Here is a 16,055-nt window from a genome sequence, read left to right as displayed (position 1 = left end):
TCTATGTGTAAGGCGGTCAGAGGGTTGACAGCACCATGGAGAATCCTACTGTCTCTCTTATTACTTGAGCCTTGTCAATAAGTATTGCGCCCCAGAGGATGCACAGCCTTGAGAGAGAGGGGGAACTTCCTATAACACTAAGCTAAATTGATCGGCGTATTGATGGACGGGACCTTCCAGAGGTTTCTGTCGGTCTAAATCAAATTCCCTCACGGAACAACGGAAGGAACCTTCTTGATTTAAGGCTCTCCTTAACTACAGGACCTTCGATACGGAAACCATGGCAACCGGCGTCGGATTCCATTTTAATTATTGATGGGGACACAGTCGGTTTGTCAGAGCAGGTGTAGAAACAGGATAAATCCTTCAGAATAAGCACGTCGGAGATAAGAACGGCAATGTTCTCTGGAAAACTGAACAAGTAGTATCGTACTACGGTATCTCTGTCACTATCCTGTCACATGCACCCTGCTGAGGAAACTATGCCTGACTAGATAGCTGCTCTGATGATTTGCTGCATGGATAGTGGACAGAAAACCGGATTGTTTAACCAGTCAGTTAGTTTACATACATGGCTGCTGCTGAGATATGACAAACGCGGGCATAAATGATAGCATAAATAAGGAATTGTGTTTACATACATGTCGTGAGTAACAGCTGCATTTCTCATTATGTATCCATTATAGAATTTAGGAGGGGACTTCCGTTGCATATTAAAATCCTCAGATTTGTAATTGTCTCCTTTCTCATGCAAATTGTTGATGCTTTTTTAAAATTAAATTTCCACCTCAAGTGTTTTGTTATTACATCCCTTTAAATAATGAATCATAATTAAATGCTTAAAAAAATGCTACAGAATTAACATAACACAGTAGATGTTGTTTTTCTAAGAACCAGTCTTTGTGTAAAATAAATTATTGGAGTTGCTAACCATAGAAAAAGAAAAAGATATGAGCAATGCTAAAATAATCTAAACGCAGCCTGGTATGTAATTTGTGAGTGTGTTTCATGATCATTTTATTAATTCATTATAAGAATTGTATTCGTCTTCTGTGCCTCTTTTCAAGTCTCTAGATATTAGATTGTGCCCTTTACTAATTGTACAGTCTCTCAGTCTGTACGAATGTACAGGATATTATCCAAATATCACACCCCAGTGTGTTGTACAGCAAAGGAAAAAAAATACGAAACTGTTAAGAATGTGTAGTGTTCATCCCTGACCTGAACACCAGAAAACCACCAAGGATTTTCAAAAACGCTGCCACCATAACCCATCCTTGAGAGCTGTTTTTCTGTCAATATCTTTTCTTTCAGCTGCCATGCAGGTTCACTGGAAGGGCAGTGAGAGAGAGAGAGAACTCACCCAGGTTTTCAATGGAGTAGTAGCGCTGCTTGCTGTCCACCCTGACAGTCTCGGCGTAGGGGCTGCCCACGCCGTAGCCAATGATGTAGCCCCGTACCAGGATGTTGGGGTTGAGGGGCGGGGTCCAGCTCATGATGATGCTGCTGGGGAGGGGCCGCACATGGAGGGAACTGGGCTGGTTGGGAACTTGACTCTCTGAAACCGCCAGAAAACAAGAGGGACGCTTCAAGCCTACTGGGCAGAACCAATGTCTAAGGCTTCTTCGGGCCTTCCAGAAAGGACCTCTAATTCGAAGTGACAGTTCATGGCTTCTACGAATGGCTTCTTTCCCCTCTCCTCTGGGAATAGGGGTTCACAAAAGACTATGGAGTGATAATCCATTAGAATTGCATTGTGTCCGGTGCCATCTTCAAAATGCATATGCTGGATGGGTTTCTTTCTTATCTTGACGGTTGGCTTGACGTACTACCTTTTAGAAACGTTTCTTCCTAATTGCCTCCCTGCCAAATCTCCGTCTGGATGGCCATTCCATGTATAATTCATAGGAAACCAAATGAAATGCTTTTAAACTGGCACAAAGTGCCGTCACAACCAGCCATTATGTGCTCAGAGAGCTACCAGGCTGCCAGCAAGCCAATACAGCGTCGCCCTGAACTAGCAAGCTGGGAGTCATCTCAAACAGCTGGTGCATACAGTATTCACATTGAGCCTTGATTTTCAATCTCTCGTCCTCTCTTTCTCACTCTTTCTAACAAACACAAGGACACACAAACACAGACACGAGAGCGCACGCACGCACGCACACTCACACACCAACCACATCCAACTGCCCTACCTGGGAGACTAGAGAGAGGATGCGGAGCATTTCTTAGTGTGATGCTCCAATCTGTAAAAACTGCGTATAAATACCTTCGGTTTCTCCACACCATAAATATTTAAGCATCTCATTCAGAGGCCGCATAGAGACGGATGGTCATGTTGAAATGGGAGGCTTTGGGGAATGCGGGAGGGACTCGGGTGCTTGAAGGTAGAGGGAAGAGAGACAGAGAGAGAGAGGGAGAGAGAGAGAGAGAGACAGAGAGAGAAACAGAGAGAGAGAGAGATAGAGAGAGAGACAGAGAGAGAGAGAGACAGAGAGAGAGAGAGAGAGAGAGAGAGAGAGAGAGAGAGAGAGAGAGAGAGAGACAGAGAAACAGATAGAGAGAGAGATAGAGAGAGACAGAGAGAGAGAGAGAGAGAGACAGAGAAACAGATAGAGAGAGAGATAGAGAGAGACAGAGAGAGAGAGAGAGAGAGAGAGAGAGAGAGAGAGAGAGAGACAGAGACAGAGAAACAGATAGAGAGAGAGATAGAGAGAGACAGAGAGAGAGAGGGAGAGAGAGAGGGAGGGAGGGAGAAAAGACATGTGACCGGTGTTTCCTCTCACCATCAAGGTCGTTCTCCGGCGTCTCGGCGGTGAACCACTCGCTGGCCGTGCCCGTGCCGTTGGTCGTCATGGCTGCCACCTGGAAGCTGTACTGGCTGCCCTTCTCCAGGCCTGAGGCGACAAGGATGCGGTCAGAACACAGTGTAAGCGATGCCAAAAGGCTTTTTGACAAGCAAAACATAAACAGATGTTAGGTCTGGGGATGTCGCTGTCCTGAAAAACACCCCCATGATAAACCCCTGGCTAGAATCTATCCCACGGCCAAAGTACCAAGAGCACAGGGTGAATACAGTGCAGTCTACCCTGTGTCTTTCCTACATCAGCGTGCGATACATCAAGCTGTATGTTTAACTCCATATTAACAGGTTAGTTTGGGGATTTCATCAGAACAGAAGATATTTCCAGTCTCTATTTGAAGACAAAGGCATTATTATTGTCGACAACCAGCCTCGACGTTCCCAAAGGTACGGATAGGATTAGTACAACACACACGCCCGTCTGTGTGAAATGAATCCCCCTAAGACTGGGGAGGGATCAAGATAGTCATCACTGAAAAATAATGAAAATGAATATCATATTCCTTCAAATTCAGCAACGAAATTGAAATAATACCTTCTGGCACTACAATGAACACCTATCTAGGTTGGGAAGCCCACCCTTCTGTAGGAAGCCTCAAGGGCAAAGACGTAGTCTGTAGAATTAACCTTTCCCACAGAATAAACACTATTGTTCTCATACTCTTTCTCTTTCGAGCGGAATAGTCTCGAGAAACAACATGGTTTAGAGAGCCAGTGTGCTCAATTGAAAATTAATGCAATAGTAAATAAAGAAAACACGCAATATCTCGTTGCTCAGAATGTGAACCTGTAATCATCACAACATCCCTTGCTTCGGATGACACATTCACTTGCATTGTCAAACAGACAATAAATAATTCATGGCTCTTCCTCGCTCTCATTCTGGTGACTGAAGATGTTGGGTTTGCCAGCGCCGAAACAGAATTGAGCCAACCAGGACAGAGATTGTGGGAGATAACCAGCATGGGAGAGCCCACCTCACCTGTGAACAGGTACCAGAAATTGTTGGGTTCGATGGCTTCCTGGTCTCCACGGCGACCAGTCTTCCGCAGACGGATCTTGTATCCGGTGATGAAGCCGTTCTGGGTGTTGGGTGGCGGAGGCTGCCAGCTTACCTTAATACTCTGCCACACACAACACACACCATCAGTCAGAGCCAATTATTTATACAGAATATGAATAGGAAAGGGAAAACAATAGCGTTTGGATTCTAATAAGACAATGTGTAAAGGGGCTGTGAGTGGAGATACACAATGGCAATTGTCTGAGACAGGCATGAGGCGTGATTCTGTTAGGCAAGTTCAGTTTGATTTTGGATCCCCAAACCAGATTATCGAACCCGCCAAACTATATTACACACTGGAAAAGAGATTACAGTGCAACAACGTTTCATTATCTCTAGGAACAGGTCTGAACTTGACAAAAACCAATTAGGGATTATGGAAGCTCCATAATGGTAGTTGAACAAGCTATGCGCCTCTGTGTTATGCTCAAAATTAACTTCCCATTTTACCAACTCCACAAAGAAACAGATTTCACAGGTACGTTGTTTATTTGCCTGCTGTTATACAGGGAACTCTCATTGCTATGCAACTATGTAGCTTTGGAAACACTATACTGCCTGTGACCACCTAGTTGACATTACTTTACAGCACCAGGTCGGGAAAAATCCAAATGCCAAAAAAAACAAATGAATTAAAATTTCAATCATATTTGAGAGGCACAATTTACATGGATGTCTTTAATCATGCAGAATGATGGCATTTCATGGATTCGGGGAACATTAATTGATTTAACAAGGTTTCTCTCAGGCCTGCCGATGCAGAACCGCCTTTTTAATTTGTATCTGAGATCAACACGCCGCACCGCCGCTCTCTTCACAGTGTAAAGGTCACTAAAAAGGATAAAACAACAACAACTGCGGATCTTCACATGTGTCAAAACAATGCTTCCCGCTCCTATCATCTTGTCGCTGGTCTTCCCTAGCCCCCAGACACACCAGCTCTGATTAATTAACCTTTGAGAGGCTCGTACGCAGCGAGGACGGTGACCGACTCTGGTGGCGGTAAAGGAGCCAGACACGCAGGAATGCTACCGCGCGTTTAGCCACTGTCACATCGACTCAGTAACGTCGCCTGCCTCGTGCCAGCTGCCTGCCTGCCTGACTCGTGGGGGCTAGGCATGCCATCTGCGGAGGGGAGAGGAGCCTGTTAACATGCAAATAAACCAATTAAAATGCACGCGACGCCGCTGCCAGCGCGTGGCGTCCGACCTGATTTATCCGCACCTCCTCCATCACCCAGGTTCCATTTCCGCTCGTGACATGCCGGGCTGGATGCGGGCGCGGGGAGAAGCAGCCTGTTGGTCTTGCTGTCGCTCTGCACAGCCATGGACGGAAGCGTTGGCCTCAGAGAGCGACGGCATACGTAGCGCTCTGCGTGACCCCCGCTGCTCCTCCACCCACGACACTGTCGCCGTGTGCTCTCTCGCTAGTGCGGTACAATTCCGTCGACGTGCGAGCCACGTCAGATCGCACTCGGATGCCTCACGTTTGCGTCTCATCATATGCGGGCGTCTGCTGGGTTCAACCCGTGTTCAATATTCTCCTGGCGTCACCCAAATGGATTCAGACGAATTCATTAACATTTACGGGCACCTGTTCCTCGTTTTGCCCATAATCTTAATTGATTACAACAGGGTTGATTGCGGTGGAGGGATCCTGAGCCGTAGCTCCCTGGGACCCCCTCGAGTTTTGACGGGTGGCGCGGCGCCGATTAAGATGGAAGCCTTAAGAGTCCTTTGGCGTCGATATAATACCACTAATTATACCTCTAAGGCCAGGAGAAATCTGCAGAGTACAATATAAGGCAGTCCCATTCTGGCCCAGTCCTGCAGAGTGAAAACACAAGCGAAGAAGCCGTTGGAGCTCAACGCTTCTCTGCATAGTAATTTACCCAATGCGTAAAGCCTGCACTGCGAGCGTAATTGAGAGAAGGAAACGCAGAACCCAGCGGTACTCCAAATCATGTAGCGATCAGACATTCAATGCAGTTGATTTTCTTATGCACTGTACGACTGTGAAGTCACAAAGTTGGAATGAAAACGTCCACCAAGTCAAAATAGACCCTATGAATCAAAGATATCACGGGAATATGAACGTTTGTTACATATTGTAGCCCCCCATAGATTTCAGGGGGTCTCCGTGTTTGCCAGCATTCGACTTTCTAACACATCAGTTGGTTTAACTGACCTGCTAAAATAAATGTGATTCATTTCCCCTTGCTGTCAGTTTGATTTGATTTGAGCCTGAGTGCTGTTTGTATTCACACTTTATTTATCTTGCCGGTGCAGGTAAGTACTGAGGAGTAAATCCCATCCCAATACGTATTTGTATTCAAATCCAGTTGACCTTGCAAGCGGAAGGGCTACATGAAGTCATGGCCCCATTTAAGATTTAAACGGTTGTTTCTATCATACTTTGATGGGAGCTTTGGCACAGCAGGCAATATGAATAAACAACATCTGAGATCTGATCACAATTTAAGAAATAGTTGGCAATTCTATTTACGTTCAAATGAATGCGGCTTTCATTCCTCTTGTCTCTAAGGAGAACTTGACAATCTACCAGTCCAGAGAATAGATATTAAATATGGTTGTGCCATTGGGAAGTGCCAAGTGCAAACACAAATCGAAGAATGCTGAATAATTCATGAGTAGAGGGGGAAAAAAAAGGATCTACATAACCCAAAAACAAAGACAGCGAGGCCTACAGTAATTGCCCTGGGGTTCCGTTCTAAATCTTGTTTAAGGTTTAACCCCCCAAAAAATAATCTAGCTTTGGGCCTCTGGTTAAATGCTGAAAACAAAACAATGGACACAGACAGGCAAGACACAGACCGATGTGTGAAAGACTGGGAGTGGAGAGCCTTCACACCTCGGACGCACACCTGCTGCTGTCCCCCCCCCGCCGCCCCAATCCCCATGGACCTCCTTGTATTCCCTCGTGAGGTTGACGCGGGTCCTCTGTTTATCCTGAGAGCGGACGTATTCAGTTGCATGGTCCGCTTTGTTACAGTGCTGACCGACGAACCCCCCCCCCCCCGAAGGGTGCAGATAAAAGGATTCAGACTCCACCTGACTTGTAAGGGGAACAACACACTGCACCTCGTAGTTAGTGAGGTAGAATCAAAGTGGAGCCCGCTCAATAACAACAAGCAATAGTGTTTGCCAATAAGAGTTAGGGACGCAATCCATTCTCGACGCGTCTTTGTTTGACCAGCAGGCTCGGTGTGGAGTAGCGCCGGCGTGTAAGCTTTTGTTCAAAGAGTCAGGAAGGTTCTGGATTGAACACTCCTCCCGTTTTCAAGCTAACAAATGTCACCCCGGCAAATGTAAGCCCTTTCTCGACTCTTTTCATGCTTTCATGCACCTCTATTATCAGCCAAAGAATAGGCACGTACCCCTACAACCAATCCCTCATTCTCCTCTCACGTCTTCTGTCCTGTGCTAACTTCACAGGACGGCGCCTTTGAATATCAAATCAATAGTCCTTATATGTGTGTTCTTGCTTCTCAGCCTTATAAAACATCACAAAAAGCAACAACAGCGAACATGCATCTGTTCTATTTTGGTCTCCAGTACTTTACTGGGCTCCTCCTGGCATCTTGTTCAATCAATAGTCTTGTTCTGTTGACGTTTGTGTAACAATGTCTACTGTTCTGGACATACGGACTACTGGACAGTATGTGTTATGCCTGCCACTGTGCTATTGTTGGGGGGGGAAAATGAATATTGATATCAAAGTGTCATGTTAAATATGAATGTACAGTGCTGGGTGTCACCTCCGTGGTATAAAGCAGTACATCATCTTGTCTTTAACGGGATATGTGTTTTGATTGGACAGGATGTTTATCTGACACACTCTTTAGTCTCTCGCTGCATGCTACGGTAGTTGATATGCCTGAGTACGGCAGTCAATCAGTCACTGTCGGTACAGCCACCATATCAGACACTAACGACATCCTCCTATCCTCAGAGAGAAATGATGCCGAAACCGACATTCTAATTATCCAGTGAAAAATGCTGATGTTTCTCTTGCTCATTGCGGCCGGCCTATAGCCATCCTTCATTTGTGTTTTCGTGAACTTTAAATGTATTTCCAAAACAAATTTCAGCGTAGGTTCCTCATTGATTCCTTGGCTGTAAGCCCAAGGAAAAGACTTGGGATGTTGTCAACAGTTTTAGAACAAGAAGCCTGAAACTACATCCATAAAACTGCCCTGAAGGACCCTATGGCAGACACCAATACTAACTAATGAACCGGAACTATCGTTTTCTAACTAAAGCAGAAAGGTCCGGCTTAGTTTAATTTAGGACGCTCCAGACAGCAAACACCGATTCCTACGATGCACGCTATCAGGAGCAGAGCACATAGCTTGTGTTCTGCTCCTCTCTCTTACCAACCGTCTCTGGAGGAGGGGATCCCTCTCTGAATTGCTCCTCCCAAGGTTTCTTCCATTTTTTCTCCCGTTTGGGAGTTTTTCTGGGAGTTTTTCCTTGTCTTCCTTAAGGGTTTAGGTTGGTTGAGGGGCAGTTCTATGGGCGTATGTGAAGCCCTCTGTGACATGCTTGCGTGTAAAAAGGGCTATACAAATACATTTGATTTGATTTGATATCAGTGTATAGATTGGCAGCTCATATGAACAGCAAAAGCTTCCGTAATGAGGACCTCTCAGCGGTCGGCTGATAATGCTCACTTCCCCTGAATAAAAATGGTCCTTGTCTGAAAAATGTCCTCTAGAGAGGAATGCGATGGAGTGAGGAGTGAGGGGGACTGTTATGGTGGAGGAATGAGTTTAAAGGGACTGGGAGCACCTTGATTCCACTGCCAGGCACTCATGGAAATCAAACGCACACCGAAAGATGGGCTTGTGACCTCCTCTCCGACATCGCGATGCCACGCGTGCGCAAACATGACAAGCGCACGCTGTCTCGCACACAGACACACCGACGGACACGCACGTACACACAGATGCAGGTGAGTAAACAGATCCACGAGAGGGGGGGGGGGGGGGGAAACGAAATCCAATCTGAAGATTGTTTGCCTGTGTCCTCTGGGTGTGCTAAGCAATCACATACTGAACAGCTAGCGTGTGTTTGTTTCTAAATCCCACATGCATCACTTGTTCTGCCAGGCTGCTGCAGGATGTGTGTGTTTGTGTGCGCGTGTGTGTGTGTGTGTGTGCGATGGAACACTTGGTGCTCATTACAATTATATCCATCTTTACTTCATAATGTATTTGACCTCCAGCTATGGTGAATTATTAGTGTTAAGATACAGTAATATATAGCATTATATATATACAGTATATATAAGAACACAAGTATAGTAATGCCACCATGTTCATATTTTTTGCTCCCCATAGCTAAACTAAAGTAACATATGTATCAGCAGAAAAACTATTTCAAATCAATATCACAGCATCCAAAGCATTATTGAGGCAAGCACTGAGGTTAAAATAATGGCTGCATGTATGTGTTAACTAGATATGCACACCAATCAGAATTAGTCTCCTACAGTGTTCGCATTTGCATATCCAAATACCAACGGTGTGTATTATTCTGAACAAGGATAAGGAATAAGGATATTGTGCTAACATTTGTGCTAAATGGAGAGGCCAAATGGTAAGTTGATATTTATTTCTCCATAACAATGACCTGTTATTCTCACATTGTTTTCTAAACTTTCAATCATGGACTTATTATGGTAATTCCGTGTTTTAAATAGAGACGCAAGTTCCCATGAGCCAAGGAGAGAGAAAAAAAGAGAAACAGAGAGACAGAAAGAGAGAGAGAGAACGAGACAGAGAGAGCGAGCAGTCACATTCCAAGTATACTGTAAGTTGCTCCAGAGCGAAGCACGCGGCCGAGCAATGGCTGGCCCTGGTCCTCATCCATCTTGCCTATCCACAAGCTCCCTTAAATTAAGTTTTAGAGAAGACATACATCTTATTCCAGGGTCCGCCCTGTACAACAGCCTCTTAAGGAATGGAAATAGGTTAACCTAGTGAAGTGCACCACATTGCCTACCGATCTTGCCAACGCTCCACTCCTTTAAAGAGAAATTATAACTTTCCATTTCTGAAGGGGGGAAAAAACTAATCTAAAGCTACTTTTCAGCTGCTCCATCTCTTTCTTAGAAGCCGTATTGCTGCTACAATAGAGGGAAACCAGAGATAGAGCTTCTACAAAGTAGGCAAGTTAAGAGAAACTTGTCTGGCCTTCTCAGTCATCCATCACTGAAGGACATCCCATAATAGGTTCATATGCCTCAGTCAGGCCCCATATAAATCCTGAATCTCCAACCTTACCCTGGAGATTAATTGAACACACATTACAAGTGTAATCTCTTTGGGACCTCTTAATTCTGACTGACCAAAAAAGTTTCCCAAAAATTACTTTCTATTTAAAGACATCCCTTTTAATCTCTCACAAAATGTTCTGTTGGTGTGGACGAATGTCTGTGTAACATCAGGGAGATTGGTGGTCTACAATGTGACCAGATTTGAGGATGCTCAAAAGAATGAAGGGATAATCTGGTTTAATCCCTTCTTTTTTGCACACACAAGGTGTTAAAATGGATTCAACCGTCATCCTATTACGGGGTCATCCGTTGAGAGGGCACAACCTCGCCCTATCCGAAGGCTTCATCTTCTAAGAAGACAATCCTGTCCAAGAGACCATTTGACCAACCACCTATGGACACACTTCCATCATTACTTTGATCCCTTCCAATTGCTCGTTTCGAGATAGACAAGGTCAGGCACAGGTGCCCTTTCCCTAGGATTAATACCTCCACGCACATCCCGAAGAGTAACGTGTCTTTCGGTTGGTGACTTCCTGTCAACGCTGTCATTGTGATGGATGGATTCTGTGCAGAGTTGCCACGTCTTTGCAACAGACAGTGTACACCCACATGCACTCACGCACACACACACACACACACACAAAACGACACAAACACACACCATCCTGAACTAACATAGCCCTGGGCAAAACTTCAACCGGCGCCCAGGTTAATAAAAAATCCGACTAGCTGAAAGTTGGGAGTGTCCCGAGTCCACATCCTTCGTCCATGCCCCTGCCACTGTGCGTCAGCTTCAAAGAGCGGGGATAAGAACTGGGCCAAACCAGCCACGCTCAGGAGAATCCCCCAAAGGCTGCTCCTTCACCACAAGCAGCTTTTTCCGGGAGCTCCGCTGAACCAGCGCCACTGACCTGCACTGAACCGCCGACTCTCGGCAGACCGGCTCTGGCGCAAACACTGTGGGCGGATCACCGGATGTTCCGGAACGTGTTCAATCAGGCGTTCGCGGTCTTGTCTGGTGAGGTGAAGAGTCTCATTCCGCTTACACGACTTTGGGGAGGTTATTTTTCATGGGGGGTTGGAGGGAACGGAGCAAAGGGCGCCATGTTTAAACCCCCCCCCCCCCCCCGAGAGTCCACATTGGAGCGTCTGCTGGACCTACTGACAGTACTCTCTGTCTTCCAAACGAAACTCTTGATTTGCCGTAACTGTACTCACCCTTGAGAGGACCACTTCCACGGAGATGTTCTGAGGAGGGGCGCTGGGCACTGCAGGGGGAAACACAGAACAGGAAACGAAATCAAACGCGAACGGTACATCGGATTAGCATGTCACACATCCGACAGATCGGCAATTCATGAAACGAGGTTAAGTTTTGAACCTCCTCCTACTACAGCGACCCGATCAATCTGGCTTGCGGTAGGTCGGCGAGCTAACTGAGACACAGATGAAGGCAGGCCTAACTCGATTAACACACTGTCAGCCGCTGAAAAATCTATCGTCAAATTACATTTCTGGAGATAGACTTTAGGAAGATCAACTGTCATACATTCACTCCCAGTAAGGAGAACAAAAGGTAATTGGGTTAAAGTAATCAGGGGTGGGGGGGGGGGGAGTCATGTGACGTGCTGGGTTTCTGACATGACTGAGAGAATAAACGAGATTGTGACAAGAAAAGAGCCTCTTTGTCCTCTTCATCTTTATCAGTGACAAGGGCACCTCAACCGCTGCTTCGTCATGCAGGTCTATGCAAATGACCCCTTCACATGAAGCCTCTCACTGACAGATTGCCGCGGTAACCTTTCCAACATCAAGACATATCCGCGCACCCCCGGCGACCGCGCCTGTGAATCCCTGTCTGGACATCCGATGGTTGAATCGAAAATCCAGCAATTCGCACATCTTTTTTGCCGCGGACAAAAAAAAGGCGGGCTGCAGCAATGATGTCAAGGAGATTAAACGACTTGTCTAATTTGATTCCGGTTGTGGCCGTGTTGAACGTCCACAGGTGGCGGTGCGGGTACTGTCGACATGGTGGGTTTTCCGTCGGACTCAGAGTGTTGGCGCTGTGGCTCAGTCTGGTGGACTGGCGTGTGGGAGGGGAAAGGTCATTAATTACCTCGGAGAAGCCGGCAGTAAAAGAGGAAAGTCGCGGAGGCCCACAATTTCATTAGCCAGCACAAGGGGCCTTAATTAAGCAGGGAAATGGAAAAGGCTGCTCTTGCGGCTCATTTGAAACGTTCGGCAAGCCGCCGCTAATGGAAGCTGACAGACAATAAATTCCTGGGGCCTCTTAGCCTCACTGAGAGTAATGCAATGAGACAGTATGGCGGATAAGTAAGTCTTAGGGGCTGTGAGGAGGAGAACCCCCCCCCCCCAGGCTGACAACACAGGAGAGAGGTATGAGGGGAGGACTCGAAGAGAGAAGAGGGGGGAAGAGGAGAAGGAGATAGAGGAGAGGAGCAGGCCGTGGTAATACACGAGTAACAAGCTGAAAGTAGCTCGCTGGACCAGAAGGCACTGCGCGTCTCTAAAAATGCCAGTTGAGTTCTCGTGAATGTCGACGCTACAGCTTCCAGACAGGGGGTGTTGTGTATGCCCCCTCCATTCCTCGTGTAAAATCCAGTCATAGGCAAGTGCATTTAGACAGCTTATCAGAGAGACTTGTGGGAAGAAATGAAGGCACCGGCAGAGATGTGTGCCAGGCGCATCACAGTGACATCCCGGGCACACCCTGTCCTCGTGTCAATCCAGGAGAGCGGCGAGGGGAAGCGAATTTAGAAGGATCACAGCGATACTTCCGTCTGAACACGCGCAGCCTCCTGCAACTTCACACAGCCATTTTGGAAGCCAACATGACACAGTTTCTGCTTTGCTCCTCTGACACATCCGGAATCACAGTCACTAACCCAACATCAGCGGCTGTTCTGTGAGTGTCCAAGCTGTGGGGCCTTGATAAAGGCTCGTTTGAATCCGTGACAATGACAGCCGTACATAATCCCGAGGTTCACCCCCGAAATCAATAGCTGCGGGAACGTTAGCGGTAGACAGTTTGTCGGGAGTGGCCCCCACTGGATACAGAAATAGACGCTGCACGTGGGACTCCACCAGAGCCTGACGCTTCCTCTTATAGAATTTCAGCAAAGGGAGTCATCGGCTCTCTGATCATCCTCCTTGTGAGTGGCACTGGTTTACACTCACCTTCCCGCGGAGAACAGAGGTACGCCGGCCGTGATTGAAGTCAAGTCGGCGACAACGCTGACAATCCCCACCTACGTGCGACACAAGCAGCAACGCGAGGGGGGGACATGCTGAGGTGAGACACACCAAGGAGCTAGCTTATTAGAGAGCGAGCGTATTAGCCTCGCACTTGTGGGGTTCTGACGCCGCCGCGGCTCAGCAGCTCCTCGTGTGGCCGAGAGAGGTTACTGCAGGGGGGACATAGCGTCACAGGTAGGTTCTGGGGAGGGGGGCAACCAATCGGAACGGGAGCTGCTGCCGCCTCGATCCCAGGGGATTGGCTCCGAGATTAATTGAATTTAGATGGAAAGAGAGCGAGATTTTTAAGACGGGGGGGGGGGTCTAGAGAGGTAATCAGACCATTTCATTATGCCATGTGTGCTGTCAGAGTTGAGTGACACCACGAGAAATTGATTAGGGAGAAAATAAGCATACACTGGTGGCGGCTCATGTGTAACAAATGCAATGAGACATTTATTAATGAAGAATAAACTGTGTCATTAATCCTTGATTAAGTTCCTTCACTGGGTGGCTGTTTATCCAGAGCAATCATTGCATTTGAAAGGACGCGGAAAAAGTAGCCTTTGAATCCCCCCAAAATGCAGAAACAAATTCTAGCGTCATTTGTAACCGTTCCTTTCAGAGTCATACCACTCATTTGACGTGTACCTGTACGTATTGTGTATGGATCAACAAGAACTGGTCATAAACCGCGAACAAATCTTTATTTTGACCTTTTGCAGCGACCCAGCTAGCCCATGTGAGACTGAGCTTCTTCCCCAGACTTACCATCAGACAACGTGGTGATTCGGAGGTTCTCCGTGGCGACCCCGGGGCCGTAGCGATTCACAGCCACGACGCGGACCGTGTACTCGGTGAACTTGTTGAGTCCCTCCATTTTGTAGCTCTGTCCGTTGACCTCCAAGCTCTTGAGGGGCAGAGAGTATGATTCAGAGCGGCGCAGTCACAAACACATCATTAGGTTCCCATGGTGTCTGACCTCATAAAGTGTATGCGTCAAGCTAATGGAACTAGTTCTGACTCATTGGATTTCGGCAGTAAAGCCTACCTCAAGCCTTCTACCTTTCTTTTGATCACAGACTCGTGGGTGGCAGTGGCCACCTTGGTGGCATACCGTGATTTGTTTGTCCTTGTTTGTCACTACCTCTATACATCTTGTTTATTCTATAATTGCACTGATGTGAGCTTCAGCAGGGGCCAACCAATAGGCTTAGGTTAAATATATCCAGCATATTTGATCCAACATGCCTTATTTCCAAGGTGGTGAAGAGGCAGGGCTGGTTGTGAGCCTAGGAGAGGGTGAACTGGCTTCCTCCTCTGAACACTTCACAGGCACCCATACCAAGACTGTCATGGGATCAATCGTGTGAAATACAGTAGCCAATAAGAATATACTATCCACTATCTTCAATTCGACGTGGCCCATTTCAAGTCAAAAAGCAACACGAAGAAAAGTGAAACAAAAAGGGTTAAAAAAGGGTTTTAATTGATCCCCCGAGCTCCTTTTTGATGACATATGCTATTTAATGCCGATATGGTCGATTCCATATGCTATTTCTAAGTTCCCCGGTTGGTCTGTTTTCCTTTCATAAGCTGGTTGCATAATCAAGAGAGAAGAGAGGGAATATAAATGAATGTGTCGAAAGCAGATGAATGTACTGTCATCGGTGCTGTGGAAGTGAGGACACTCCGTGAGCTTCGGGTGTCTAACTGAAGCAAACCAAAGCTGTACATGTTCAAAACCTAGATAACACCTTAAAACTTGAGACTGCGGAGCTGTAAAAAAAAAAAAAAAAGAGTCCTGGAGACTAAAACAGCGCATCTTATTCAAAGAAACAGAGGACAACGACGACGCATCCAGTTGTTTGATGGGATCGGATGTGAAAGAGTGATTCGATATGAAATAGTGTTTAGATTTTCATTGCGAGTTGAAACTAACAGGCAGTTGAAAGATACGGACAGAATAGGCACCAGTCGAACCGAGGTATTTCTTTTGTCAACAACTGGTCTGTGACAGACCAATGAAATCACAAACGTAACAAAACGTACAAAAGAATACTATACGTGTAATCTGCCTGTTGTCTCTTGCTCGCAACACTTTTCATGGTATAGATCTGTTAGCAGTGGGATGGGGGGGGGGGGGGGGGGGGGGGGAGGTGGTCACTGACCTGCTCTTTCCCGGAGGGGGTCTCTGTCCACAGTAGCCTGTAGCCCAGGATGGGGCCATTGGCATGGGTAGGGGGGTCCCAGGAGGTTTGTATGGTGCTGGGCGAGATGACCTCCCCTTGGAAGTTCTCTACAGGCCCTGGGACCTGCACTGCATACACGTGCACACACACACACACACACATACAGCCATAAGCACCCAAAGAGGGGAGGAGCAGAAATGAATGGAAAGATTCATCGCAGAGGGTCTATTCGATCGGCCCACTCTGTTGAGGGTGACAGGCCTGGGAACAAGCTCCAGACTTCTAAAGGCTGTCCCAGGGGTGTGATTGGAGTCGGTACGGATTGGGACGTGCTGGGCACTGTTCCGAATGTCTGAGGGCTAGAGAGTGGGTG

The 16,055-nt window shown here is 46.9% G+C and overlaps 1 protein-coding gene across 1 annotated transcript in view; it reads right to left on the bottom strand.

Annotated features, from left to right (window-relative positions):
- Positions 1–16,055, bottom strand: part of dcc (DCC netrin 1 receptor) — a 93,910-nt gene that overhangs the window by 31,716 nt on the left and 46,139 nt on the right. The window contains exons 10-15 of the mRNA XM_084694270.1: positions 15,662–15,810; positions 14,262–14,400; positions 11,451–11,500; positions 3,849–3,990; positions 2,790–2,900; positions 1,364–1,558 (exon numbers count right to left, since the gene is read on the bottom strand). Coding sequence (XP_084550396.1) covers positions 1,364–1,558; positions 2,790–2,900; positions 3,849–3,990; positions 11,451–11,500; positions 14,262–14,400; positions 15,662–15,810 — 786 coding nt within the window. The remainder of the gene's footprint in view (positions 1–1,363; positions 1,559–2,789; positions 2,901–3,848; positions 3,991–11,450; positions 11,501–14,261; positions 14,401–15,661; positions 15,811–16,055) is intronic.

This window comes from Hypomesus nipponensis, chromosome 27, assembly GCF_054491055.1.
Source record: "Hypomesus nipponensis isolate SF chromosome 27, ASM5449105v1, whole genome shotgun sequence".
NCBI classification, from domain to species: domain Eukaryota; kingdom Metazoa; phylum Chordata; class Actinopteri; order Osmeriformes; family Osmeridae; genus Hypomesus; species Hypomesus nipponensis.
Note: the sequence above shows the minus strand (reverse complement) of the source record. Positions and strands in the feature narration are given on the sequence as shown.